Genomic DNA, 27,400 nt, shown 5'->3' on the forward strand with positions numbered 1-27,400 from the left:
CCTCCAGAGACTTCTGGACCTATCTACAGATGGCACCCTGTGAAGAGGAGCCCCAGACATAGTTCACCGGTGTTTGGATGAGCTTTTGAAACTTTTCTTAAAAGGTTCCTTGGCTCTCTGAATCAAGTTGTATTTATTTGCCACCCCAAACTAGTATAAAAGTATAATAGTTAGAAATTACGATCACTGTTTCATAATGACACTTTTGACCTTTAATATAGCTTGAGTGGAAATATTTTTCTATGGGAATGGTAACTGTATTTTCTGAAACAAACATCAGGATGCAGATTCTGTCAATAAGTCAAGGTGTTTGAAGAAGATTCTGCCAAAGAATAGCTAAGATGTGCACAGTAATTACAAAAATATATGTTCTCATAATGAATGTTTTAACCTGACTATCCCAACTCCACAAAAACAAAAACAAGATTCCAAGCTTTTCCATTGTTTTTTTTTTTAAAGTTAATTTTAAAGTTGTCACTTAATTTTAGTAGAAAGTTAAATCCTCTCTAAAACTCTCGGGCATTCTGCTTAAGCTGGAGTCTCAGCTTCCCCCTCTGTAATCTGGGGATAATGATGATTCCTGCCCTGCAAGAGTCTTGAGGACTAAATAAGATAATATGTGAAAGTGCTCTGCCATGCAAATTTACTTGTGAGTGATTTATTTCCTTGGAGCATTGACTGGGAACAAGTAAATCACCATAATCACCATTTGCCTTTGTCCACAAGTGAAATATTCATGCCATGAGATAGGCTTTCACCGGAGCTGTACTTTTCCTAAGGAAGCCTGGTGATGTGTGTGTAAAGAAAGAGACATTCACGTTTTATAGGCACAGAAATGAAGCTGAGTCTGATTGCTTTGATACCTTGGAGAATATGATTTTGTATTATTAGAATACTAAGTGTTGGGAACCAGTGTAAAACTCACTAACTGTGTTGCTTGGACAAGCCATTGAATTTGTCTGGCCTTCCTTTCCTTATCTGTAGAATGACCGTAGACTAAATGTGGACCTTCCCAACTCCACTGTAGGATGATTTTTGCTGACCTATTGTAGGAAGGAGGGTAATGATAGGAAAAGCTACGTAACTGACCCTTTCCACATGCCAGGCTCTCCATGGTTTATATCTGTTGGCTCATCTATCCTCACTTGCCCTTGGCAAGGACTATTATTATGTTTATATCAAGGATGAGGAAAACGAAGGCAAGGGAGGTTATGTGACTTGGCTAAATCCACACAGTGAAAGTAGTGGAGCTGGGCTATGCACCCAGGCTGTCTGGGTTCAGAGCCAGTAGTTTCAACTGCACCCTATGCTGAGATAAATTATATATACATTAGATTTGCATTCATTTAACTTCTCTGTTTAATCTATGAATGCATTCTTAAAAGAAATTGAAACTTTCCTGCTAAAGTGAAAGTGCCCTATGACAACCCCATTCCTATGCCAAGCCCTTCTCCAGACATAACCACTGATAGACATTTGGTGTGAATCTAATGTGCACTATGGACATATATGACATGTTTGTGTGTGCGTCTCAATCTACATGGCATCAAGCTTCATGCATTGTTCTTTAACAGCTTTCTTCGCTTTGCATTATGTTGAAAAACATACTATTTTCCCTCTTCCTGGCACATGGAAAGGAGTCAATAAGTGTAGTTCATTCTATTGTAGAGCTACACAAAAGTATATTTAACCTGTCACTGTGAGACTGCACAGTCATGAGTACTAGTAAAAATAAGGATCTTTTCATATACAAACTGGACTGAGCTTTTATGTTTATTCTTCTGTGAATTACTTATTCATATTATTTGTCCAGTTTTCTAGTGGCTCATCTCTTTCTTATTAGTTTCTAGGACCTCTTTATATATTCTGGATACTGATACTTTGTTACATATATTGCAATACTTTGTCCTAGTCTGTTGGATGCATTTTTTAAAAAAGTCTTATGTATTGAATGCTTTCTATGTACTAGGCTTTGACATGCATGAGTAATACTTGTAATACTGCAAATTATGTGTTAGTCTCTCCCTCAGTTTCAGAGTAGAACAATATGAGTGGCAAAAGAGAAACGTCTTGCCATCGGTCACACATAAATGGCACCAGGATCACCAGGATTTGAAGACTGCCCGTTTAAATTTAGACCCAGTCTTACTACCATTCTTGACTTTGTCTATTCAAATAGTTCCATGTGGCCAAATGCAATGATTATTTTTTTAAAGATCAGGTCATTCTTCTAATATACAAAAAATACAAATTTTTGAACTTAACCGGTAAATTCCCCTATTTTCCATTAATGTTATTTGGTGTGACAATTATGCAAGCTGGCCGTAGAAATATAAATCCAACCACAAATGCTTTGAAGGTAGTAGCCAAGTCTTATTCACGGTGCCAGGTCAGAGCCCGCCACAGTACCTACCTCATGGAGGTGCTTGATGAAATGCAAGCTTCACTTGGTGGAGCTCCACAAGGTCCACATGGTGGACTGAATTCTACTTGCCTGGTGTTGTTGCCATGGAAGGATTCATGCTCTTCAGTGTCCATGGGAATGTGTTTCCATTGGTGCATCCCCACCCTGGACTCTAGGCTGAGATCTATGTGAATAGATCCCACTTGCAGAAGGTTGGTCCCCTCTTCCTTTCTACTCATTGCTCCTCCTGAATTCCAGTGGAGTACCTGTGCAGTGCACTTGCCAGCCTGGAGCACTGGGGAAGCCTTGATCAGGGTCACAGAGCAAAGTGGAAGTAGACTGTGTTACCAAGTTTCTCCTCATTTTTTAAAACAATATTTATTTGTTTGTTTCACAGAGAGAGGGGACAAGCAGGGGCAGAGGGAGAAGTAGGGTCCCTGCTCAGCAGGGAGCCCAATGTGAGGCTCTATCTAGGGACTATGGGATCATGACCTGAGCTGAAGGCAGACACTGAACCAACTGAGCCACCCAGGTGCTCCTTGAGTTTCTCTTCAAGAGCTCCTATTCCAGAACATGCCTCACCCATGTCCTTGCAAGATCCATTAGCATCTCAGAGAGTAGGGTAGCCATCATTTTTATTTACTGTCATCAATTCCTGGTCACCTTCCCCTGCCTTCCAAATAATTTTTTAGAAAGATTTTATTTATTTATTCATGAGAGACACAAAGAGAGAGGCAGAGATATAGGCAAAGGGAGAAGTAGGCTCCTCACAGGGAGCTTGATGCGGGACTCGATCCCAGATCCTGGGATCATGACCTGAGCCAAAGGCAGACGCTCAACCACTGAGCCACCCAGGTGCCCCTCCAAATCAGTCTTAAAGGCCCTGCAGGTACTTTCTGCTTTGGTTACATACACTTAGGATCTACCCTTGCTTGATGGACAGATGTGTTCCCCTTGAGGCTGATTCCAAGTAACTCTGGGTTTTCTCTTCTTGCTTACATCTGCACATTTTTTCCCCTAGAAGCTACTGTGCTAGAGAGAGTCTGTATGAGATTAAGATTCTGGGCTTTGGACATACCTCTGAATCGTCTAGCTGTGTGTCATGCAGCAAAAAATGCCTGATATGTAGTAGGCTACATGATAAATCATAACATTCTCTCTCTGGCCCCTTCCCTATACTCATCCTCTTAAAATCCTCTTTGGAAGCAGGGAGGTATTAAAAGAACTCAAATGTCACCTTCTCTATAAAATTTCCCCCCAAACTCAGCCTAGCCCCTGCTCACCTATCAAAATTGATCACTTTCCTCCCCTGCCTTGTCACTGCAGTTTCTCCTTCCTGGTACAGCTCTTATCTGATGCCACTAGAGTGAGTGGTTCATTTCTGTCTCCCACCTTAGACGGTAAGCTTCAGAAGACCGGCCCCTCTCACTCAGTAGGTATTCCCAGCACCTAGCATGCCAGCAGGGAGCGGTCATCTCACTGAAAGTATGAAGGAAAGACAGAAGGAAAAAGGACATGGGGGAAGTGGGGCTGGGTTCTGGGGAGAGGGAGCAGGTGCCAACAGAGCCGGAGAACAATAGCCAATGGGTTATTTGGGGTTGGCAGAGGGAGCAGCGGAGTGTGGGCCAGCGGTGATGGAGATGTGTGGCTGGACAGAGGTGGTGGGGTGAAGGCCAACCAGCCCTACAGGTGCTTCACCCCAATGCCTGGAATTCCACTGGACTCGGGATCCTGCACTGCCACTTGTGATTTCTTCTCAAATCTCAGTGCCATCAACGAGACACGACTGGCCAGGCCTCTCACAGCGGGTCGTGCTGGGACTGGAGGGAGCAACGCCCGGGTGAGGAAGCGGGTGGAGGGCAGGGAGTCAGCTCACAGCCAGGACCGGAGCCCAGGTGCCTGGCCGGCGAGCAGGGCCCTCTGGCCCCGTGGGGCTGCAGAACAGGACCCCGCCCGGGGGCTGCGCAGGAATTCTGCTAGCGCGCACACAAAGCCCCACTCACGGCCAGCTCCGAGGAGGGCCACCTGAACTGGATGCTGAGAAACAGGAAACAACCAAGCCACGAAGTAAGCTGATCCGAGTGTTGAAAAGATAATTTGTCCAGAAACAGACCCCTGGTGAAGCTTCACTGTGTTATTTATTAGCTAAGGGCAGGAGTCTGCAAATGACGGTTGCTGGGCCCATTACTGGGAGATCTTTAAGGCCATTAGGGACTCAAATATCAGGAACGAAGTCACCTCCGTCTCTAGGATTCTTAGCTCCTTTTCTGGGAAGGTTTTTCGGATATGAAATCAGTCAGCTTTGGGAAACCATCCCTGTGCTTAAATTTGGGGTGCTGCAAAGGAGAGGGAGAGGGGGGAAAGAGGTAGTGCCCATGGCGGAGCTCACATCCTCCTGGGCGCCCCAGACAGGCAGGTCTCACTGGTCCAGTTTCCCTCTGGGGCAGCGCCGGGGTCCCCACAGTCATCCTTCCAAAGCCCCCGAAGCGTGGCCAGGCATTGGGCCCTGAGCAAAGGAGAAGCTTTTCCTGGCCAGGTTTCTCTTTCTTTCTTTCTTTCTCTCTTTCTTTCTTTCTTTCTTTCTTTCTTTCTTTCTTTCTTTCTTTCTTTCTTTCTTTCTTTCTTTCTTTTTTCTTTCTCTTTTTTAAGATTTTACTTATTTATTCATGAGAGACAGAGAGAGAGAGAGAGAGAGACCGAGGCAGAGACACAGGCAGAGGGAGAAGCAGGCTCCATGCAGGGAGTCCGAGGCAGGACTCGATCCCGGGTCTCCAGAATCAGGCCCTGGGCTGAAGGCGGCCCTAAACCGCTGAGCCACCCGGGCTGCCCCCGGCTGGGTTTCATGGCAGGTGAGAATTCAGCTCTTCCGTCCACAGGAGACACACCAGAGCCCCCCAGTCCCTGGCACAGTGGCCGCCAGCAAGACAATGACACCAGCAGATGCAGGCCGGGGCAAGCAGAGGACAGAGAGCATCGCGTGTCCCAGCCGCTGTCATCGCACTACTGCTCCATGAGGTGAAGCTCTATCACCTCTGAGGCTCAGCTCCCTAATCCACAAAGCTAAGGAGATCCTGGAGCAGATAGACCCCCCAAATGCCTGCCTTGAGACCAGCTACACCACAAGCCCTTGGGCTACTTGTTGATGTCGATGGCATCTCTGGAAAGATACCAAGAAACCGACACCCGGGTCTGCTTCTGGAAAGAGGGCCTGGGGACAGGACAAGGCATTGGAAGGAAACCTTCCGGTACATAAATACTCTTATTTATTTTATTTTATTTTTTTAGCTTTTGAGTTTTATACCGAACACATGCAAACAGCTGTTCAGTAATAACTAAAACAATTCACATTTAAAACAAGATGAACCACATGTAGAGATTACCAGCCTGAACTTCAGTCCAATCGAATCAAAATAGCCAGAGAGGAAACAGGGCAGTGTTTTTAACCAATTCTCCAAGGTGACTCTGATGTCAGGTTCAAGGACCCCTGTCCCCGAGGACACCTCTTCGGTCCCACCCAGGACCACCGCCCAGGTGGCTCAGCAGTTTAGCGCTGCCTTCAGTCCGGGGCCTGATCCTGGAGACCCAGGATCGAGTCCCACATCAGGCTCCCTGCATGGAGCCTGCTTCTCCCTCTGCCTGAGTCTCTGCCTCTCTCTCTCTCTCTCTCTCTCTGTGTCTCTCATGAATAAATAAATAAAATCTTAAAAAAAAAAAGAAAACTAAGCTCTGAGAGGGGCAGGGATGGGGCCGAGTCACACTGTTGCTCAGAAGCAGAACAGCAAGTAAAAGCAGATCTCCAAGCCATGACACCCTCACCCTCAGCCCGTTGCAGGCCCCAGCCTCTTTCCCTCACAATTCTACTTCTTTACACAAGAAAGACTTTCCTCATCTCAGATCCCTTGCCCTTCAAACCCTGCTTTCTTTAAGCTAATCTGGTAAACCGAGTGATGATGTGTTTAGTGGGTACTAATGGGCTAATGTGTTCTATTAAAAGACGCTGCTTGAACCCTTCTGGAAACATTTGCAATTAATGGCTACGTTTTACTTCTGTAAAGTAATATGGGGGATTCAGTATAACAAGTTTCCAAAAAATTCTATTCCAGGTGGCAGAGGAGAAAAAGCATTGGACTAAAATCCTGAAATCTGAGTTGAAAGGTTTACCGTGTGGAAGTCATTTCTCTTTTTTTTTTTTTTTTTGTCTCATTTTCTACATCTGTGAAATGAAGGTATTAGACCGAATAATCTCAAAGGTCCCCTTTAACTCTTAAAATCCCATTATACAGCCCTGTCTAAATCTTCCTTTTCTGGCTAAATCCATACTTTCAACAACAGGCATTGGAAAATACCATTGTCCCTTTGGAGACTAGTTCCTGGTGACACTGAATATTTTGCAGCTCTGAGCACTGGGAGCATGGGTTTTGCTGTTTCAGGATCAGGTGGGGTGGCAAAGGGGACCATTTGGTACAAATTCTGTCTTGGTCACACGAAAGAAGAAGAGCTTGGGGTTCACTAAAAGAAAATGAAACCAAACAAAAATTACAGATGGAAGACAGTCGGCTTGAGTTGGAGGGTACCCAGCACGGGAAGCATGAACACACCTGGTCTCTAGTGATTTCTGTTCCTACTGAGGGAGGAGAGCCAGGTATGTGTCTGAGAAAAGGATGGTCAAGAAGAGAGGCTCTATTTTTCATTCCCTTACAAGGCCTCCTCTAACAGCTGGGATAAGAGGCCTTGATCTGAGGCTTCTGCGAAAATGCAAGCCTCCCTAGAGAGGTAATACTCAGTTCTCATCAGCCATATACCCCTGAGTACATATGGATTTATCAAACCTTTTCATGAGCAGGAGTTTTCTTTATTGTGGTAAAATACGCATGACATACAACGTGCCACGTTAACCATGTTTGAGTGTATCGTTCTGTGGCATTAAGCACATTCCTTATTGTGTTATCAACACAACCATCCATCTTCGGAACATTTCATCCTTTCCAACTGACACTTTGAACCCATTACATAATAACTCCCCATTTCCTCCTCCCCCAGCCCCAGCCACCACCACTCCACTTTCTGTCTCTATGGACTTGACTCTTTAAGAACCTCATATAAGCGGAACCAGGCATTATTTGTTCTTTTGGGCCTTGCTTCTCTCACTTAGCATAACCTCCTTAAATTTCATCCACGTTGTAGCATATGTCAGAGTCTCTTCCCTTTTTAAGGCTGGGTAATATACCATTGGGTGGATACACTACACCTGAAAACATGGATGTACAAGTATCTGTTCGATTCCTGCTATGACCAGATTTGAATAAGGGTGGGAGGACCCTATCTGGCAGGTTAGGGCACTGAGAACCTAGGGTTTTCCTGGCCTTTCCATAGAGTGAGTCCTCTGCCCTCATCCCCTCAGATCTGTTCATACCTTGGCATCCACCATGGCAGAAGGAGGTCCACCCACCAGTGAACCCTCCCTGGTGGATGGCTGTGTCCACCACTCCCAGACTTTCCTTCCTGACCATGGAGAGCCTGGCCAAGCACAATTTGGTGGCTGTGGGGACCTTCCTACCTCCTCAGCTGAGGACATGGATGTGTGACTCAAACTCATGTACCAGCACATCTTCCAAAGTCTTAATGACCTTCAAAATAGGAAAGAATTTAATTGGAGGGTATGGGAACTTCTCTCCTAGAGTAGGGCTTTAAAGGTTACCAAAACATTTCTGAACAATGTGTTGAATAGACAAGACTAAAATTGTGGTTTAGTTTCCTGAAAAGAATTCCTGATAAACTAATTTGTTACGAAGTCCTTGATATCGCTGAGGGTAAGTGGAAAAAAATAAAGGACAAGTGTTTCCAATATGCATGTGGCTTTGCGCATTAGTTTATTTGTTATCTTTGAGCGAGAAATGAAAAAAAAAAAAAAGCCAAATCAGAATCCTGGATCATTGTGGCCCTTGGGATTGAATGAGTTTCCAAGGTGGTTTTATTTTCCCTGGGTTTTTTAAGGTTATCAATTCTTCTTGTGGGCAAGCTAGTTTGTAAGAATAACAGTTTCTTGTGGGAATAAAACAGAACAAACAGGCAGCAGAAGAAAGTGTTCTGGGCATTTTTCAGTTTTATTCTCTGTGGTCCTTTGGGCTTAGCTGGTTTTACCAAGGCCCTTGCTTAGGGGAGGGTTCTTGTTCTCAATGTCTGGGCCAGAGCTGCTCCCACTCCCCTGAAAATGCCCCATTGAGGAATCACAGTTTGTAGCTTTGGGGAGAGGCGATGTCTTCCCACAACGTTATTCTTCTAAAGGTGTCACCATCCCCTTCCTGAGAACCTTGGCTTTAATCGAAGTATTCAAACAGACAGGTGATTCTCTCCCCCACACCTAAGCAAAAACACCGCCGGGTTCTCTGAGCTCAGTAGCAATGATAACCACAATAATATTATTGTAATAATAACCTAAACATAGCAAACACTTGTTCTGCACAAGGTGGCATAAGCATCTTCTAAGTTAGCGTTTGCCTCCTTCCCCAACTTGTCCCGACTTGCTACAAGTTCTTTTAAACAAATGGGAACCAGGACACCATCTTCTGTATTGGGAAATCTCTAGATCTCAGTGCCAGAACAGGCAGAGCAGAACTAACTGGGCACAGAACCAGATAATCACCCACCAACCTTCCAGCATTCACCAGAGTTCCTGATTCCAATCCCACCATTTATTTAAAGCCAACACTGTGCAGGTGTCCTCCTGCCTGGCTTCTGCATAGGAACCCAAGCCACGGATGTGCTGGGCCAAACCCAAGGGACTGTGAAATTTACTATCTCTATGGGACTATAGGTCTCTTGAATACTGATTTATTTATTCATTTTTATTAAGGGCTACCATTTTTTGAGCTCTTACAATGGACATTATTAAGCATTTTACGCACATTTTCTTATTCCATTCTCATGACAACTGTGTGAGGTAGGTAATTTTATTGCCCCATTTTCCACGTAAGGAAACTGAGGTTAACTATTTTTTCAAGGGCACACAGCTAGTGAACACTGGAATACTCTAGAATTCTCTTTCCTTTGTCCATTGGAGAAGCTCTTTATGTTACTAACTTAACTGTTACTAACAGCTCCTAACTCCAATTCCTGGAATTAGACTGTGTCAGATCTGAACTTAAAAGAGTAGACATGTGATGGGTGGACACCAGTACACACACACACACACAGCCATAGTCCCCAGCCTTTGTCTGACAAGCTCTTGTCCCCACCACCCCTCGGCAGGGAGGGCACAGCATTTCTTTTAGCACACACAATTAAGGGCTGGGAGTGGCCGTTGTTGCAGGCTCTGGGAGTGTTTGTGGGCATCACACCTCCCTCTGGGCCACTGGGGAGCATGAGCTAATTGTACTAACAAGTGGCATCTGGAATTTATCCAATTTTACTCGAATTCTGTGTTGTTTATGAATGAACCTAACTTGGGAAGTGGAGACTGGGATCTCAGCTGTTCAACATACAGCCCCTTCCCTTGGGCTTGCCAAGCTTTGGCAAACTGAAGAGGGACTATGGGCTCTTGTTCATTGTTACTTGGCTACCCTCATGGGAATCTTTGAAAAGTTCTCCCTCTAGGCCACCAACCAAGAGGAACTGAGAAACGTTCTACACTATCCTTCCATAAATTGGACATTTCTCCTTGGAACTGGAAAGAGAGAGGACTTCCTAAGGTCCTGGAATCACTGCGTTTGACTCCAGGTAGGGTAGGGACTGGAGCTCAGGAGTGTTTGGGCTTGGAGTACTTTTTTATGCTGTTCATAATATAAAATATGAAGTCCACTGCACATCTCTGAAAACAGACTAGGGAAACCACGCCGTAGAAGAAATGAGGCACCTCGAGCCCACTTGATAAGTAACATGTATTTCATGAGAGGGAGAGGAGGGACAGGGACCTGCCTTTGAGAAACAAACCAAAAAAGCAAGGCTCAAAGACCTTGAAACCATTAAGAGGCGCTCACGCTCCAGCAGGAAGGGGGCCCGGGCCAGGCTGGTTTCAGGTTCCTCCTTGCTACATAGATAAATGGCCAAAGGAAACATTATCTAAGCAGTTTCACATCAAAGGCTACATGGCAAGCTGATCTTCCTTTTAATCTGGCCAATAACCAAGTGAGAATGAGACAATGTACGTGTTTAGGAAGAAGGCTCATGCGGTTCTGGAGTGGACTTTCCCATGCTCTCATTCCCAGCCGTCTCCACCGAGGAGCTGTTGTTGTGTAAGACATTCGGGGCGGCCCCGGCAGCCTGCGGGCCTCGTAATCACCCCACGCGGTGTCTGAACAATGTGTTGACTACACAGGACTGAAACTTGGGGAACGGTCGGAGCTGCATGCGTTCCCCCTTGCTCCTAGCTGGCTTGCCTCCAGGCAGGGAGTCTTATCCTGGAGAATCAGGGTCTATAGGATGGCCTCAAAGCTGGGTGAGAAATGGCAAATTCTGGTGTCCTAGGGACTGATTGGCAAAGCAACAGTCACTTTGTTAGGACTTTCTGTAGCTTAGAGCTGTGTGCGTGGCATGATGTCTCTGAGCAACTGAAGAAACAGATGGTCCGTGATGTTGAACTGCCTGCACCGCACTGTGAGATAGACAGGGCGGGGATGACCACCTCCATCCCACTGGGAGGTGGAGGCCCAGCGAAGTGAAGGGACTTACCCAGAGACACACAGCTCGTAAAGGCACCGGAGGGAGAAGTGCTGATCACTCCTCCGACCCTCTGAGGCAATGTGCTTTTCACTCTTGCCACATTGCTGAGTCAGCTGCTTCTCTGTGAGCCAAGCTGTCACTCTGGGTTACCAACACGAGGACGTGGGAAAAGGTCTACCTGACTCTTCCATAAACTGGATGGATGTGCCTGGCGAGGAGTTACAGTGAGAGAGCAAAGCAGCGGGCCTTCAGCTGTGAGCTTCACAAGGGTCGGGCCTGTGCCCAGCTTGCCCTGTGCTCCCGCGTTGTGCCAGCTGCTGGCATCATAAACATTTGTGGAGGGAAGGAAGGGAAGAGAAGGGGGTGTAGAAGAGGCGGGTGGTGTCTCAGGGCCACCGGTCTGCAGTGCTCTTCCCTGACCAGGTGACAGTGACCCCCGGGAACAGCGATAGGACTTTGTGGAACGTGTGTCTTCCAGCCTCATCTTGGCTGCGTTCGTTTCCCACCTTTGTTTCCTTTTCTTCATCTTTTTTCTTTTTTTTTGTCCTGTTTTTAATTCATGTGCTGTCGTCGTTGTTGTTTCTATCATTCTTGTTATATTTTAAGCATTTGATTGGCTTCAAATATTTCGGGGATATTAGTCAACCAAAGAAGCCACAAAAAACAAAACAAAACAAAAAAACAAAACCAACCTAGAAAAACTAAGAAGTGACTATATAAATGCAGGTAATTGGCAATGAGCATTTCCGTTCTGCCCGCAGCTGCAACCCTGCCCCACCAGCAGAGGATGCAGCCAGTATTAAAACTGCCTGGAGATTTTTCCCGGGAGTCCTGCTATCCCTCCTCCCTGCACCTTCCCCAATGCTACCCACATTTTTTTGTTTGTTTTTGTTTGTTTGTTTGTTTGTTTTCATTGCCAGTATCATTTATTAATAACAGCTGAAGAGATCTGTTGCTTTTTAAATTTTTATTGGAGTTCAATTTGCCAACATATAGCATAACACCCAGTGCTCATCCCACCAAGTGCCCCCTCAGTGCCCATCACCCAGTCACCCCAACCCCCCGCCCACCTCCCTTTCCACTACCTCTTATTCATTTCCCAGAGTTAGTGTCTCTCATGTTTGTCACCCTCACTGATATTTTCACTCGTTTTCTCTCCTTTCCCTTTTTTTCCCTTTAACTAATTTTTATATTCCTCAAATGAATGAGACCATATAATGTTTGTCCTTTTCCGATTGACTTATTTCACTCAGCATAATACCCTCCAGTTCCATCCATGTGGAAGCAGATGGTGGGTATTTGTCGTTTCTAATGGCTGAGTAATATTCCATTGTATATATAGACCACAGCTTCTTTATCCATCTTTTGATGGACACTGATGCTCCTTCCACAGTTTGGCTATTGTGGACATTGCTGCTATAAACTTCGGGGTGCAGGTGTCCCGGCGTTTCACTGCATCTGTATCTCTGGTGTAAATCCCCAAGAGTGCAATTGCTGGGTCGTAGGGCAGGTCTATTTTTAAGTCTTTGAGGAACCTCCACACAATTTTCCAGAGTGGCTGCACCAGTTCACATTCCCACCAACAGCGCAAGAGGGTTCCCCTTTCTCCACATCCTCTCCAACATTTGTTGTTTCCTGTCTTGTTAATTTTCCCCATTCTCACTGGTGTGAGATGGTATCTCATTGTGGTTTGATGCTTATTCCGAGGCCAGCTTCCTCCTCCTGACCTCCGCCAGCTAATCCAGCTTGAGTTTCTTCTAACCTAAGGTGGCGTTTATTGACTGGGAGCTCACATCCTCTTTCCATGGGGCCCTGGGATGGGCAAGAGCACGGAGCAGGATAGGTGAGAGTAGGGCAGGTCACACGAAGTCACTGGCCTGCGCTGGTGCCCAGGAGAGGCAGGAACTGTACCGGCAGATGCTGAGCATGGTGGGGAGCTCCAGGGAAGGCCTCCTAGCTCGTGGCATGAAGCACACGCATGGCAGTAGCCACTTATCACCTCTCTCAATTCACCGCCACCACCTGACTCTACTTTGTAAAGGAAGAGATAAATTCAAAACTCCCCAGTGCAGGGCTCCTAAACCATCCCCATCCTCTCAACCTCTTGGCTGCCTGCCCTCTTCTTAAGCCCTCTTCCCTGGGTTTCTAGAGTGTACACTTAACATGATTTCCTCCCAGGTCTCTGCCTACTGCCTCCATTTGTCTCACTCGGCCTCCTCCTCCTTGGCCGGGTTTTGTTTTTATTCTTGCGTTCTCTGTACATAGAGCCATCACTCTCATGGTCATGTCACAGTCCAGTCCCCCGAGCCAGGTTCTAATCTCTTATCTCCAACTGCCTGCAGGTCTGTCTGGATATTCCTTCATCAATCCCACAATTGTTCGTCCAAAGTCAAAAGTCAAGATCTCTTTCCAAAACCTCTTTACATGTGTTTGACTTTTGGGCAGTGGCACTGCCATTTCCTTCTCAGGCTTAAAGACATACTCATTCACTTTTCATCCTTTCAAATTCATTCACTGAGTTCTGGTGACTTCCCCACTGATTTGATTCCTTCCTTTCCATCCCATGACTGAGTCAGGACCACACCAAACTCATCCTGCAATCGGATCTGCTTCTCCTGCCATCCACATCCATACCGCTCCTGAACAGTATGCTTTCAACACTTCCTTGTCATTCTCTGGCCCCAAAAGCACCACGGACCCCCCTTTTTCATTAGAGTACCATGAAGCTCTGGCTGACCCCCAGGGGACAATCGGAACAACTGCGGGCACGTGGTGCCTGACACATCTCATGATCACATGAGCATGCCTCACCTCACCTCTGCATCTCTGCACAATACTGTTTCACAAGAGCGCCTTCTTCCTGCCACCTTGCTTGTTAGAATTACAATCCTTCCTGAAGCTCAGTTCAAAACCCACATCTTCTGCCAGCTTCTTGGATTGTCCTTTTTTCTTGGGCATCTTCCTGTTTTACCACACAGTACAGTCGTATTTACTGTTTCTCTCGGTTCCTTAGTCCCTACATTGTAATATTCTTGTCCTTTATTATCTAAAAGGTCATGAAAAAGCATGAAACCATCAATATGAAGGCACTGAAGGTGTTTTGGAGGAAAAGGTATAGTGGGAATCTCAGGGGTTACAGTAAAAAAAAAAAAAAAAAAAAGACCGTGAATATATAGGGCTGATGGTAAATGATCAATGTCTCCGTGTAAGTTTCATTAGTGACATTTGTAACACGGTCTTCTTTTGCCTTTTTGTTGGTACCATAAAGGGATGAGATTTGAGGAATTTTATGCTTTGAAGAACCATCAAATTTTATTTATCTTATTCTGGATTCCTGTTATTTATAAATTCTACAATGCCACCTTCCAGATGACCTTTCAATGATTCCTCTATGCCCATCCCATTCTCGTTTTCTTCCTGAGGGCCCAAGATAACGGACATGGGGTAGATCCATGGGGAGCCCACATCGTCTATCTCAGAGTCTATCCCAGTGCCCTGGGCACCACGTGCCCCAGCCTCAGTTCGTTCATCTGAGGGACAAGATATCAGCGGTCAGAGCAGCACATGTCTCCCCAAGTCTGATTCCCTTTGTGGCCGACTAACTCTTCAGTTTTTGTTTTGTCTCACTCGACCAGGACTCGGGTGGAGATTCTAAGGAAGGGACATGCAGGTCTGGAGAGTGGAAACCACTCCCCAAAAGCTCTACTCTGAGAACGTGGAGAAAGCAAACAAGCTCTGGTTGGTAATACAGCTGCAAAAATAGCGCAGCAGGTTGTCAGCTTTTGACTTCATCTCACCACGGTAAATAAAAATAAAGCTACTGCCAAGTGCCATCAGCAATGCGAGCTCTGCCGTGTAGCCCACGACTCTCAGGACTAGGCCCTAAACACTCCTTTACGTTTTAGCTTTCACAGAGGCTGTTTTGAATGAAAACAGTCATCTCATAGATCTCATACCTGATTGCACTTGTTTGCCACACAAAACTGTATGTATAGACAGATCTTAAATAGTGTCAGAAAACAAGGGCCTTGTTTACTCTGCTGCATTCTGGTAAAATACACTCTCGCAGACTTCTGCTCAGTAACCAGAGAAAACGGCACAGCTGAAAAACCCAGCAGCTGAGAGAAGGACCCAAATATACTCAGTATGACACAAAGATTTATAAACACAGCCACATAATCCCAAGGAGTACACAATATAAATGCTTTATTGCTAGCACAGAGGTTTCTTTTTAAGTAAATTAAAAGAAATAAATCTTCATTTTCACATTCTATATTGCAGTCGAAAAGGTAACTAGCTGGTTAATGGGTATGTTCACTTGGACACAGGCTATAGGAGGAGAGCATGACATTCACATGGAAGGATTCAGAAGCATGGCATCTCTCGAGGCATCGGGCCACTGAATGCACTGTCGTTTGTAGAGAACAGCAAATGGAGCTTCCTTTTAAACATCATGAATAGACGAGACTTATAAATAGAAAACTGGTCTGGTGAGAAAGCAGAAACCCATTACATACAGAAGGCTACCTACGTGCGGTCCATATTCCGTGTACTCTAGGTTATGTTTGGTACTTTTAAATAAATGATCTTCATCTAGGTTACAGACTGGATTGGGTTCAGCAACCGGGAAAAGGGAAGGAGGAGAGGAAGGTGACACTGTCTGTCAACGGGTGGATGAGCTGGAGAGTGGAAGAGGAAGTGCGCGGCTGGGGGAGAGGGAGAGGGACTGCTTTGCCAGGAGGGAAAAGCACGTGTGGACGAGGCACAGGACGTGACGGCTGAGCTCTGGTGGAGCGTGGTCATCGTGGCACGCTGCAGCTCTGCAAATGGAAACGGGAACCTCCGGGCTTGGCCGGATTTTCCAAGGTTACTGCCAGTGGATTTAGGGCACGATAGGCCGGAGTGACACCCAGAGCACTGGGAGTAGCGGTGTAGGTGCAGGGGGGCGGGAGGGAGAGCAGGGGGCAGAAGCAGCCAGTGGAGTCCCTCCGCAGAGACAATTCACTTCATGAGAACTGTCAGCTAGGATTGAAAATGAACTTATTTCTGCAAGGCCCCCAGCATTACTTTTTACCAAATTCTTGAGCCTCCCCGATTCGTTTTGGGGTTGATTGGTAAGAGAGGCTTTGGAAAAAGATCTTATCAATTTATGAAAAACAACCCGCCCCCCTGCCTTATTCCAGAATCACCCAGAAGGAAGGAAACACACACGCACACCCACACACCCTAAAACCCAAGCAGCAAGCTCAGAAGCCGCAAGCTGCACGTGACGATCTCTGGATCTCCATCTTCCTGATCTTTCACTCCTGTCTTGTACGGATGTGAGAAAGCCAGGCTGGGTCAAGGAGCACCCCAAGGTCTCAGTTCTTGGTACATCTGCAGCGTACCAGCTCCTGGCAGTCTCAGTCTGGTCTGGCTCTAACTAAAACCATTTCATGTTTTGCTTTGAAGAAGTGGATAACATGAAATGGTAATTTGGCTGCAAGACCTTGGAAAATTGTTCCCGGCCCAAACATCTGCCCCAAATGAGCTCAGTTGAGAGATCTCCTTGGACGGGTGGGAGGAGTGGGTGAGTGGGGAGAGGCTGGAAGGGGATAAAGGGAGACAATGGAAAGATGACCTCTCCTCAGGAGGAAAGTTCCTTGGGATAAAAGGAACTGCCCATCACGACGGAAAGGGGGACTGGAGGTACCCGACAGTGACGCCTCCTGCCTCCGTCCCACTCTCCCCAATATTTGGTATCATGAAGGTGATCCCTTACAGAGTGCCAGGAAACCGGGCCCACACGGTCGGCTTTCGTTATGCGATGACGGCCTGGCCTACGTGTCGTTATTTAAATCTTTAAATAAGGACCGAGTATGGACTTTGGATTCCTGAGAGCCGGGCCCCCCAGGGAGAGCAGAGAGGGAGAGTCCTGCGGGCTGGCCTCCACCGTCCTCCTTGGCCTTCTTAGGAGTTCTTCTGGGGGATCTTTACTGTCACCGTCTTCACCTCGGAGTACTCTCGCAAGCCGAACTCCCCCCTGAAAGGCAGAAACAGGCAGCGTCAGGCACCAGGGCCCCGGCAGCCTGGCGTGGCCCTTCAGCACCTGCACCCAGCAGCCCTGGGGGTCCAGGGAGAAACGTCTAACGAGTGGCCAGCCCAGCCCTCCTCTGAGGAGCGAAGAGCCGTCATGTCACGAGCAGCGACCGTTTTTTTTTTTTTTTTTACCAATTTATTATTATTATTATTATTATTTAATATTTTTTATTTATTCTTTGGGGGGGGGCAGAGACACAGGCAGGCAGAGGGAGAAACAGGCCCCATGCAGGGAGCCCGACACGGGACTCGATCCTGGGTCTCCAGGATCACACCCTGGGCCGAAGGCAGGCGCTAAACTGCTGAGCCACCCAGGCTGCCCAGGATTTTTTTTTTTTAAAGGTTTTATTTATTTTTTCCTGAGAGAGAGAGAGAGAGGGCAGAGACACAGGCAGAGGGAGAAGCAGGCTCCATGCAGGGAGCCAGACGTGGGACTCGATCCCGATCCCGGGTCTCCAGGATCAGGCCCGGGGCTGAAGGCGGCGCTAAACCGCTGAGCCCCCCGGGCTGCCCGCAGTGACGGGTTCTTAAAGGCAGAGGCCGATCTGTCTTCACAGCACTGCGCGGGAGGGTGCAGCATTCCCAGCCACGCCACTGCGTCCCTCGAGGACGATGGGTGCTTTCCTCCTCTCAGACCCACTCCTGCCGCTGGGCGCCCCCCGGCGTGGCTGCGTCCCAGTCTCTCCCCTAGACACCTAGTCCACCTGGGCTGAAAGAAACAGAGATTTCCAGGCTGCGACGCCCCCTTTTTGATGCTCTGGATTTCCTTTTCACTGGTCCTTAGACTTAACAAATGGAAGTGAAGACCCAAAGGCCTAGCAGGGAAGAGCGCAGATCGCCAGCAATGCCTTAAAAACAACCCTGCCATGTGCTGCCCGCAGGGCCGCCCCCCCCCTCCCCCCAGTCGGGGGGAAGAGAGAAGAAATCAGAATAACTGACCATAAGGGAAGTAGTGAGCTGGGCGCACCCAGACACTGGGTAATGGTTTCGAAGGTGGGAGCTGGGCCCCCTGTCTCCATGGGGCCCTCGGGACACTCCACACCAGGTCTCTGAGCCCTGCCCTCGGGGTGCCGGGGTGGGGCCACGCCTCGTGCCACAGTGCTCCTTCTCTTCCCCTCTGTCCTCTTCTCATTTCACCACATTTTCAGTGCCCTTTCCCGCTTTTATTTCATGGTAAAATCAAGCACATTCTCCTTTTTTTTAGAAAACTGAACTTTTTTCCTTTTTTTTAAAAAAAGATTTTATTTATGTATTCATGAGGCAGAGACACAGGCAGAGGGGGAAGCAGGCTCCCTGCGGGGAGCCCGATGCGGGACTCGATCCCGGGACCCCGGGATCACACCCTGAGCCGAAGGCAGACGCTCAACTGCTGAACCACCCAGATAGGTGTCCCCGCCTCCATCCTTTTTAAAGTCAGTCCTCAGTGAGGCTCTTCCTGGCTCTCTCAGGAGGAGGTGCTCCTCCCTCCACGTTCACAGAGCACCTTGTGCGCACCCCTGCCACGGCGGCTGCCCAAGCCTGTCTCCTCCCAGGGACTTGGGGTTTGCTGCCCCTGCTTTCTGCCCTCACCGAACCCAGTGGGCAGCCTGCAGCATCAAGCTCCAGTGGCACCCGTGGACCCCCGTCCCCAGTTTTAGCCTGTTGATATACCACCTCTGCCAGGAATGAACAGAACACTTAGAGATATATCTGAACAAGAAAATATTAATAATTAATATTAATATTAATAAGGGCTGTTTTTAAAAGAGTCACAGATGGGGCGCCTGGGGGACGCAGTTGGTTACGCGGCCAACTCTTGGTTTCAGGTAGGTTCCTGGTCTCGGTTGTGAGATCGAGCCTCGGGTCGCTCTCTGCGCTCAGCATGGAGTCTGCTTGGGAATCTCTCCTCCTGTGCCCCTCCTCTGCTCTCTCAAAAAATAAATAAATCTTGGGCAGCCCAGGTGGCTCAGCGATTTGGCGTCGCCTTCAGCCCAGCGCGCGATCCTTGAGACCCGGGATCGAGTCCCACGTCGGGCTCCCTGCATGGAGCCTGCTTCTCCCTCTGCCTGTGTCTCTGCCTCTCTCTGTGTCTCTCATGAATAAATAAGATCTTTAAAAAAAAAATCTTTGGGATCCCTGGGTGGTGCAGCGGTTTGGCGCCTGCCTTTGGCCCAGGGCGCGATCCTGGAGACCCAGAATCGAATCCCACGTCGGGCTCCCGGTGCATGGAGCCTGCTTCTCCCTCTGCCTGTGTCTCTGCCTCTTTCTCTCTGTGTCTCTCATGAATAAATAAGATCTTTAAAAAAAAATCTTTAAAAAAGGAGTCATGTATGAAAGATAGTGTGTTACCGTAACTGGTCTTTACAATCAAGACCTGCTGTAAATGATTCATTCTTCCTTCCTTCCAGAAACCCCCTGCCTTGCACAAGGCTCCAGTCACTTTGCCAGCAGCAGCAGCACCTCTGAGCACCGAGGTCACCTGAGTCGTTGCGCCTGTGCCCTCCCCACCAGGATAGGAGAGGCAGCTTCGGAGGGAGCAGGGCACCTGTGCCCTTCTCTCATCTGTGGCGACCACCGTTCTTGCTCACGGGAATGAGAATAAATCTGGGATTGTCCCACTCAGTATCAGCTTCCCTCATGAGCTCCTTCCAGGCCCTGAGTCTTTATTACCAGCTCAGCTTTGGCTCTCTCAGGACTTTTTCCTGCCCTTGGGCAATTCTCAAAGTGCCTCTTCATCATGGACATCATCTGCCTCCTGTTTGAAGTGAGGTCACCCCCTTCTTTTTTCTCAGCTTGTGCACGCACATGGGGCAGACCCCAAATCATTTCCTCCCACTCAGATCTCTAAGTCGGTTGTGAGAAGTGTAAGGAAGCCTGCAGAGTCAGAGTGTGGTGGCATGGTGGCTTTCAGGTGGGACGACAGGGTCCCCTAATCCCTGGGTGCAATGGGAAATCATCGAGGACTGGAGGAGCTCCTCCCCTGGGTCCCGGGCAGCCCTGTGCCACCACGGTGCTCCGAGGATGAGGAGTGGACTCAGGTCTGCCACAGAAACAACCCTGGGGCTGGGGGGCAACAGGCAGGAATGTCGGCTCAGCCCTGCCACTGGCTGGCTGTGTGGCTCCAGGAGAGCCACCCCGTCCCCTTGGCACCCGGTCATCTCTCAGCCTTCGGAAACACAAGGATCACCCTTGGAGCTTGCTTACATTGTGGATTCCTGACCATCCCCACCAAAGACTCTGTCCCAGTAGGTCTGGGGAAGAGCCCAGGAGATTATGATGCAGGTGGTTATTTGGGCCACCCTTTGAGAAGCGCTGCTGGAAAGTCTCCGAAGGCCCCACATACAGATTCCTCAGCTATTTCGCCATCTCATTCCGGGGGCTTTCTCTCAAATCTAACTTAATCCGGTTAAATTCCATGGAAGAACAGCACTACAGTGCAAAAGCATACACACTGCTCTTGCCGCACCCCGATCTCTTGGTCCAGGTCGCCTCCACAGCCCCACAGTGCGCCCGGGCAGACGCACGCCCCGACGCCTGTATTCCCGCTTCTGAGCCAGACTGGCTTATATTCTCTACCATGAACCAAACCTGGCATACCTACAAGTAAGGTAAGATGTTAGATTTGGGGGTCTCTGAGCCAGCTATTTTAGAAAATCACTCCTAAAACAAAGAGGGATTTCTACGTAGGATGTATACATCCCTGCTCCTTTCTTTGCCTTACAGCAACATTTCTCAGAGTGAGGTCTCCAGACCACCTGCACCAGAATCATTCCATAAGCTTGTTAGTAGCATAGATCCTCAGTCTTAGCCCAGATTTACTAAAGCAAAATCTCTGAGAGTTGGTCCCCAGATAAGCAGTCTCAGCAAGCCCCTTCGCCCAGACTGCATGTGACTTTCTGTGCACACGCATGCATGTATGTATATCTATGGGCACACATGCATGCAGACATGCAAACTTGGGAAGCCCTTATTTAGAATATCCTAATAAGCTTCTCATCTTCAAGGCCTGTGTCCTTAGTTTTTAAAATGCTGAGGTCCACAGCTTTCTTTCCATGCTCCCAGTTTGTGACATGTATTTACAGCTTGGCTCGGGGAAGCTTAAAAGAGGAGTAAGGGAGGGGGCAGGGAGAGTGAAACAGGGGGAACTGGTTGAAGGGCGGGCCTGAGGTGAGCGAGCCCCCTCTGTGACCCTGGGAATCAGAGATGGGCCCACCAGGTAATCTGCAGAGGGCAGCCTCAGGGGCTCCCACAGCCCACCCGCCCACAGCCCACCTTGGAGCTTGTTTGCACAAAGGGCTACTTCTCGTCTCTATGCCTCTGAGAGATGGGCAAAGGAGTGCCAGGGACCAGAGCCACATGGGGTTCGTGAGGCCATGAGATGAATAATACTGTCCAAAGGAAGGTAAGAGGAATTTCTGGGATGGCCGTGAGAAGGAAGAGTGGGGAACCAGGATAGGGAAGGTTTTTTAATTTGAAGACTTTGAGACCATTCTAAGTCATTTAAGGAAGAAAAAACATGTTTTGGGAGCAAGTAGGGACAAAGAACCATATCGTTTAGACAAGATGAAGTGAGTCTCATCAAAGAGAACTGTTATTTTTTAACTGTACTGGGAAGGCCAAATGACTATGGCACCAAGGAGGTAAGTTGAGAAAGGTTGCTTTTCGGTCTCTTGGGCCACTGCTCTCCATATGAGCCTGACATAGTCAAACTATCTCCTGGGCCACTCCAGGCAAGGGTAAGGTTTCTAATGGGAAGAGACTGGACCTGGACAATGTCACAAGCCTGAATCCTGTCCATGCTGAGGGTCCAGGGCTAGCCTGGGACAAGCTCTATCAACCAGCAATTATTGATTATATTTTATGCCCATGATTCACCCTCTTAATGATCTGTAATAAAGCAGTCAGTGTGAGCAGTACTCCCAGAGCCAGTGATTGTCCTAACATTTCAGAGACCAGGAAAGCACACAGAATACCAAGATAAATGCATTTTGAAAGGTGGAAACAGAAAGTTAAGGCCATATGCAAGAGAAGAAGAGATACTCGGAGCACACAAAGACTTCATAAAAGCTGAAAAAATACTAATAACCGAGCAAATGACCGGTTCTGGGTTCTGGCTGTAAAGCAAGTGGGAAACACTGAAGGCCAGAAGCAAGAGAGATTTCTTCCTGGCATTCCCAGGGACTGAGTAGAAGTTGATGATACAAGCTGAAATTCAGGAAAAATTCTGCCACACTTCCAAAGTAAGACATTTATTAAGAAAAAGAAGGATCACCTACATAACAGTCATCTACTTGACCACCAGTGATGATGGCAGCTAACATTTCTTGAGGTTTGCCAGATACCTGGTAAATCCTACCACTTTATCCTCATCGCAACCTTTTGGGGTAGGTACTATAAATATTCCCATTTTAGAGATGAGAAAACAGAGGCTTAGTGAGATTAAGTAAATTGTCTAAGGTTGCACAGGTATTAAGCAATAGAGCCAGGATATATATCTTTAGCAATGTGATTCTAGAAACTCTGCTCTTAGCCTTACAGCTATGCTTAACTTACAGTTTAATGGCTAAGAGCTAGAAATTACCAGCTGAAGTATCTGAATCGTATGTAAATCCTCTGTGCCGGTCTTAGGGGTTCACTGTACTTTGTCCCAACACCATAATTACTTCTCCCACAATACCTCTACTCACTCTTCCCCCACTCCTACCTCGCTTTGCCCACCAACCCTGCAAACTATTCCTCTCCATCTACCTCAATGTTGCTCTCCATTAAAGGCCAATTCAAATCCCTATATTTGGTCCTACTTAAAGGTTTTCCAGGCTTCTATAGTTCACAATGATCTCCCCTATCCCTGAACTCCTTTATGACTTCATGGTCTTCCCTGGAATTCTTCTGACTCTTTTGATGTTGTATATTTCATTTATCCAGCAAAATGTCAAGTGCTTTGACGAGCCACATCTTCCCCCACGAGCCAAGCACTCAATACTACAGCAGACTGACCATGAACTGGCACTGGCTCATGCAAGGATACATTCAATAACGGTGGAGTGAACAGACATGAGGATGTTTCCTCTTGGGAGTCACAGGATTTAAGAAACATGGAACCAGGCTCCTTTGAAGAGGAAGGAAAATGGTGAGGTCTTTGTTTTTTCTTTTTGTTTTGTTTTTGAGAAAGTGAGTGTGTGAGCTGGGGCAGAAGGGGCAGAGGGTTGGAAGAGCAGAGGAAGAGGGAGAGAGAGAGAGAATCTCAAACAGAATCCACGCTCAGCTCAGAACTCAACACGGGGCTCGATCTGACAACCCTGAGATCATGATGTGGGCTGAGTCGGACACTTAACTGAATGGACCACCCAGGCACCCCAGGGGGAAATTTAAAAAAACATTTTTATTATGGGGAGGGACGTGTCAGTTCAGGAAGACCCTGGATGACCTGGGTCAGCCTCTGAATGTCACTCAAAAAATCCATTTATATATGAAGGCTGCAAATAAAATCCCCTTGAGTGTAATTTACCTCCACTACTATCCCATTTTCCAGGTCCTCTGCCTCTCAGGACTCTTCCCAGCTCTGATCTCTTCCTTGAAGAGTATGTGCACCTGGCCCCCCCTGCTTCCTTGGCTGGATATCACAGGAGTCACTGAAACCGACATTCAAACTCCACATCGGCCACTTACTGGCTGTGTGACCTGGGCAAGCTGCTTAGCTAGTGTAAGCCTCAGTTCCCCACCCGAACCACGGTGGGTGGGAAGGTCGGTGTATCTATCCCACTCTGTCGTCGTGACAATCAAATGAGACGTCAGGAAAGAAGCTAACATAAAGCCATACACAGAGCAGGCATTTAATGGTATCTATCACTGTTACTGTGAAATCCTTGGGGCAGGTCTTCTTCCTCTAGTCTTTGCCAGGACATCCTCTACTGGCCAGGGATCTCTGCCTTAAAACCTCTGGGATCTCCTCAGCTCCCATAGAATGCCTAAGCCCTCTGAGACTGAGTTTACAACCACCTTCCCACTTGTGCCTTCGGCAAGTCCCCCCCAGCCATCCTACATCCAAAACCCTGTGGTCCCAGCTTCAGACAACCTACCGGAGCAGAGTAGGGGACAAAAGTGAGGGGCTTGGGAAGTCAATGGTAACCAATATTCAGCCCAGAAGCAGCAGGAATGGTGGGGGAATAAGGCGTGTTCTAGAGCTCACAGCTGCAGCAATTTTGCTATGGGGGAATGAGAATAAGCAAGAAATCCTGATTTTACGGAAAGCCTCTTCATTTTTGAATGTCAGTTAAGGATTTTAAAATGTTGTGAGGCAAAACGAAAAGTTTCTGCAGGCCAGATTTGTCCTTGGGCTGGCAGTGGGTGACCTATGTTTGAAACACCAAACTCCCTGATGTTCTGTATTTGCTGTGCCTTCATGCCTTTGTTCCTGTGACTCCCTCTACATGGAAGGACTGCCCCCCAAACACTGAAACGGTATTTGCTCTGTGAAGTCTTCTCTGACCCCATCAGGCAAAATCAATGGATTGTTTCCTCTGTACTTGCAAGATGTCTGGCACATTTCCATCAAGAAAGTAGCCCTGATTTTATGAACTAGATGGTATATTAATTTTTAGCCATCTCCATGTAAGAGAAGGGACTTGTGTGTTATTGACCTTTGTGATATGGAGTGCAGTGCTTCGTGTATAGAAGTGTGCACTCAACAAAATGTTTGTTTAGTGAATGGATGAGAGTAAGAGAATTAAACAGTTGTTTGCAAACTCCTCTAGGCTGATATTTGCGCAATCCCTGTTTCTCTGCAGGCGCCACCAACTTTGGCCACTTACATTTCTCTCCCATTTCCAGACATCTTGAATCCCCCAAAGGGGCTCTGGGCATTTAAGGCATTGTAACAATTGATCCTAAGAGAAGGAAACATAGTACCGTTAGTATGAATCTGCTTGCTCAGAAGTAGTTATTTATATAATTACTAAGTATAGTTAAATATATATGCCACAGCATAATATTTCTTTTAAAAGTTTTATTTTTTAATTCCCTTTTTTTTGCATATGAAATATTTATAATTTAAAATTTGCTGTGATTTCCTGACCTAGCTGGTAAGGAGTGTATATCCCTTCCCAGGGTGAAGGCTGGTTGCCTTCCTTCTTTCCCTCCCCCTGGGAGGATATGCTTATTTCACCCACATTCCAGAGATTATGAGGCCCCTACGCCCCTACGCTACCAATGGCTTGCATTATGGCCAGAGCCATGAGGCTGACTCTGCTCTTACCAAACAGTCCCAGCTTGCATTGCAGAAGACACTGTGAGGGCCTTGTTGATGTCGTTAGTGAAGACGGCTGCTACAAGTCCAAAGTCTGAGTTATTGGCTCTTTCGATAACTTCATCCATAGTCTTAAACCTCAGAATTTCCTGAACAGGGCCAAAGATCTGCAACAAAATCATGTGACCCAACATGGGGTTGCTCTGCCATCCTTTACTTACTTGCTTTCCGCATTTCAAAGCAAGTTTGCTCTGCCTTCATTATTTAAATGACATTTAAGTTGTAGCAACACAGAACTGTAAAATTTCTCAAACTGGCCAGAACGGGATTACACAGGAGTCTAACCTTAGGGTTCATTTAACGCCCTTCTCCACCACCCTCCCTGACAAGACTGCTTTCTCTGTGATTCCCCAGACACTGCTCCAGAACTCAGGACCACTGCCCTAGACTGCTGGCTGGTGTGTTCCTGGTCCCTCTCTTGCACAAATGTGAGGCTGCTTGGATGCTTTCTTCTTCTGATGAACAACTTAGTAACCCACGGTTGAAGGAACTGAACTGTCGCCAGCACATTGCTAGGGCGAATGATGGGCTACTATGATTGTCCTCTCGGCTAATAATAATTGCAATCGTACAGCATGTCACCCGGCCTCCATCTAGCTTGTTTACCTTCTGATTTAACGTTTTCTTGAAAACAGGATTTTCACAGCCATGTTTAGTGCAGTTACAGAATGTATATAAAACATAAAGAGCCCAAACCATAATATCATCTGCAGGAAATGCTCTGGAAGCTGTCCCAAGAAAGGTGTGGCTTTTGTTAGATCCCCATTTTTGATACCTCCTCCTTGGCAATGCGCATATCATCGGTGACGTTGGAAAACACTGTGGGCTCGATGAAAAACCCCTTTCGGCCCAGGCCTTTGCCGCCACATTCCAGCTTGGCACCCTCAGCCACACCACTCTGGATGAGTTCCAGGATCTTGTTGTACTGTTTCTTATCAATCTACAAAAGAAATTTTCTAATGACTCTGTGTAAAGTCTTCTATGAAAACAGAAATGTGTACTCAAGGATCTCTCACTTGTGATTTTTTTTCAAAGCTCCATTATATCTAGTTCAGTTATGTGGAACTGCTGCCATTTTAGCCATTTTTTTCCCCTGAAAAAAATGGTGACTTTGTATAGTTCAACCTAATGTATTGAGAATTCCAATAAATGTACTGCCCTGATGATCCTGCCAAATCAGAAGTACCAGATGAAGATTTAGACAATGTTTCTAAATGATGGAGAAACTGGCTAATTGATTATTTGCAGCTTCTAAATGGGGAAAAAATGACTAGTATAACCAAATGAACAGTTCAACAAATACTGATACTAAAAAAATGAAAACAATAGGTAAACTATATGGTGCTCCAAATCCTATTGGGGTCTATTTTTAATGGAGCTCTTACTACACATTTAGAGGAAAAGGTTAAGTAGAAAAAGCAAGGACTAGCTTCCTATTCCATAAAATAAGGTTAGTCTTGCCCTCCACCAAGTCATAGTCATCACTCCATTATTATGGTAAATACAAAAACCTAAATTCATTTGAGTTTGAATTGCTCCACTAGAACATCAATCCTCTTTCAAATGGTCCCCAAACCTAGATGTTGTTTCTTATCGGGAAGACCCATATGCTAGAGATCCAGATGCAATCTGATCCAAATATCCTTTAACTGTAGATAGATCTACAGTTTAAAATTAAACCAGAACTCTACCTGGAAATATGCTTTGATGACTGTGGAGAACCTGCAGAGCCAAACAGTATGGACTGCGGGGACTTATGGGGCCCTCCCCACCCCATCGCAAGAAGCATTCAGAGTAAGAGATAACCACACAGCAGAGGGGTAAGTAGACAGCCCTCTAGTTCCTACACATTCACAAGCCACGAGTGACTTCCCCAAAGTAGGTCAGGTTGGCAGAGAGATTCCTGAGCCACTGATGAAAGGGTAAAAGGCTCTGAGAAAGGCAGATAGTCGCTCTCCATGACTGTGGCATCTGTA

General features: G+C 47.0%; 1 protein-coding gene across 1 annotated transcript in view; it reads right to left on the reverse strand.

Annotated features, from left to right (window-relative positions):
* Positions 1-15,251: 15,251 nt before the first annotated feature.
* ALDH1A2 (aldehyde dehydrogenase 1 family member A2) overlaps positions 15,252-27,400 on the reverse strand; it is a 96,023-nt gene continuing 83,874 nt past the window's right edge. Inside the window, 4 exon segments of the mRNA NM_001287089.1 lie at positions 15,252-17,084; positions 24,931-25,005; positions 25,374-25,531; positions 26,200-26,364. Of these exon segments, the coding sequence (NP_001274018.1) occupies positions 17,012-17,084; positions 24,931-25,005; positions 25,374-25,531; positions 26,200-26,364 (471 nt within the window). The 3' untranslated portion in view covers positions 15,252-17,011.

Source organism: Canis lupus, chromosome 30 (genome assembly GCF_011100685.1).
Source record: "Canis lupus familiaris isolate Mischka breed German Shepherd chromosome 30, alternate assembly UU_Cfam_GSD_1.0, whole genome shotgun sequence".
NCBI classification, from domain to species: Eukaryota; Metazoa; Chordata; class Mammalia; order Carnivora; family Canidae; genus Canis; species Canis lupus.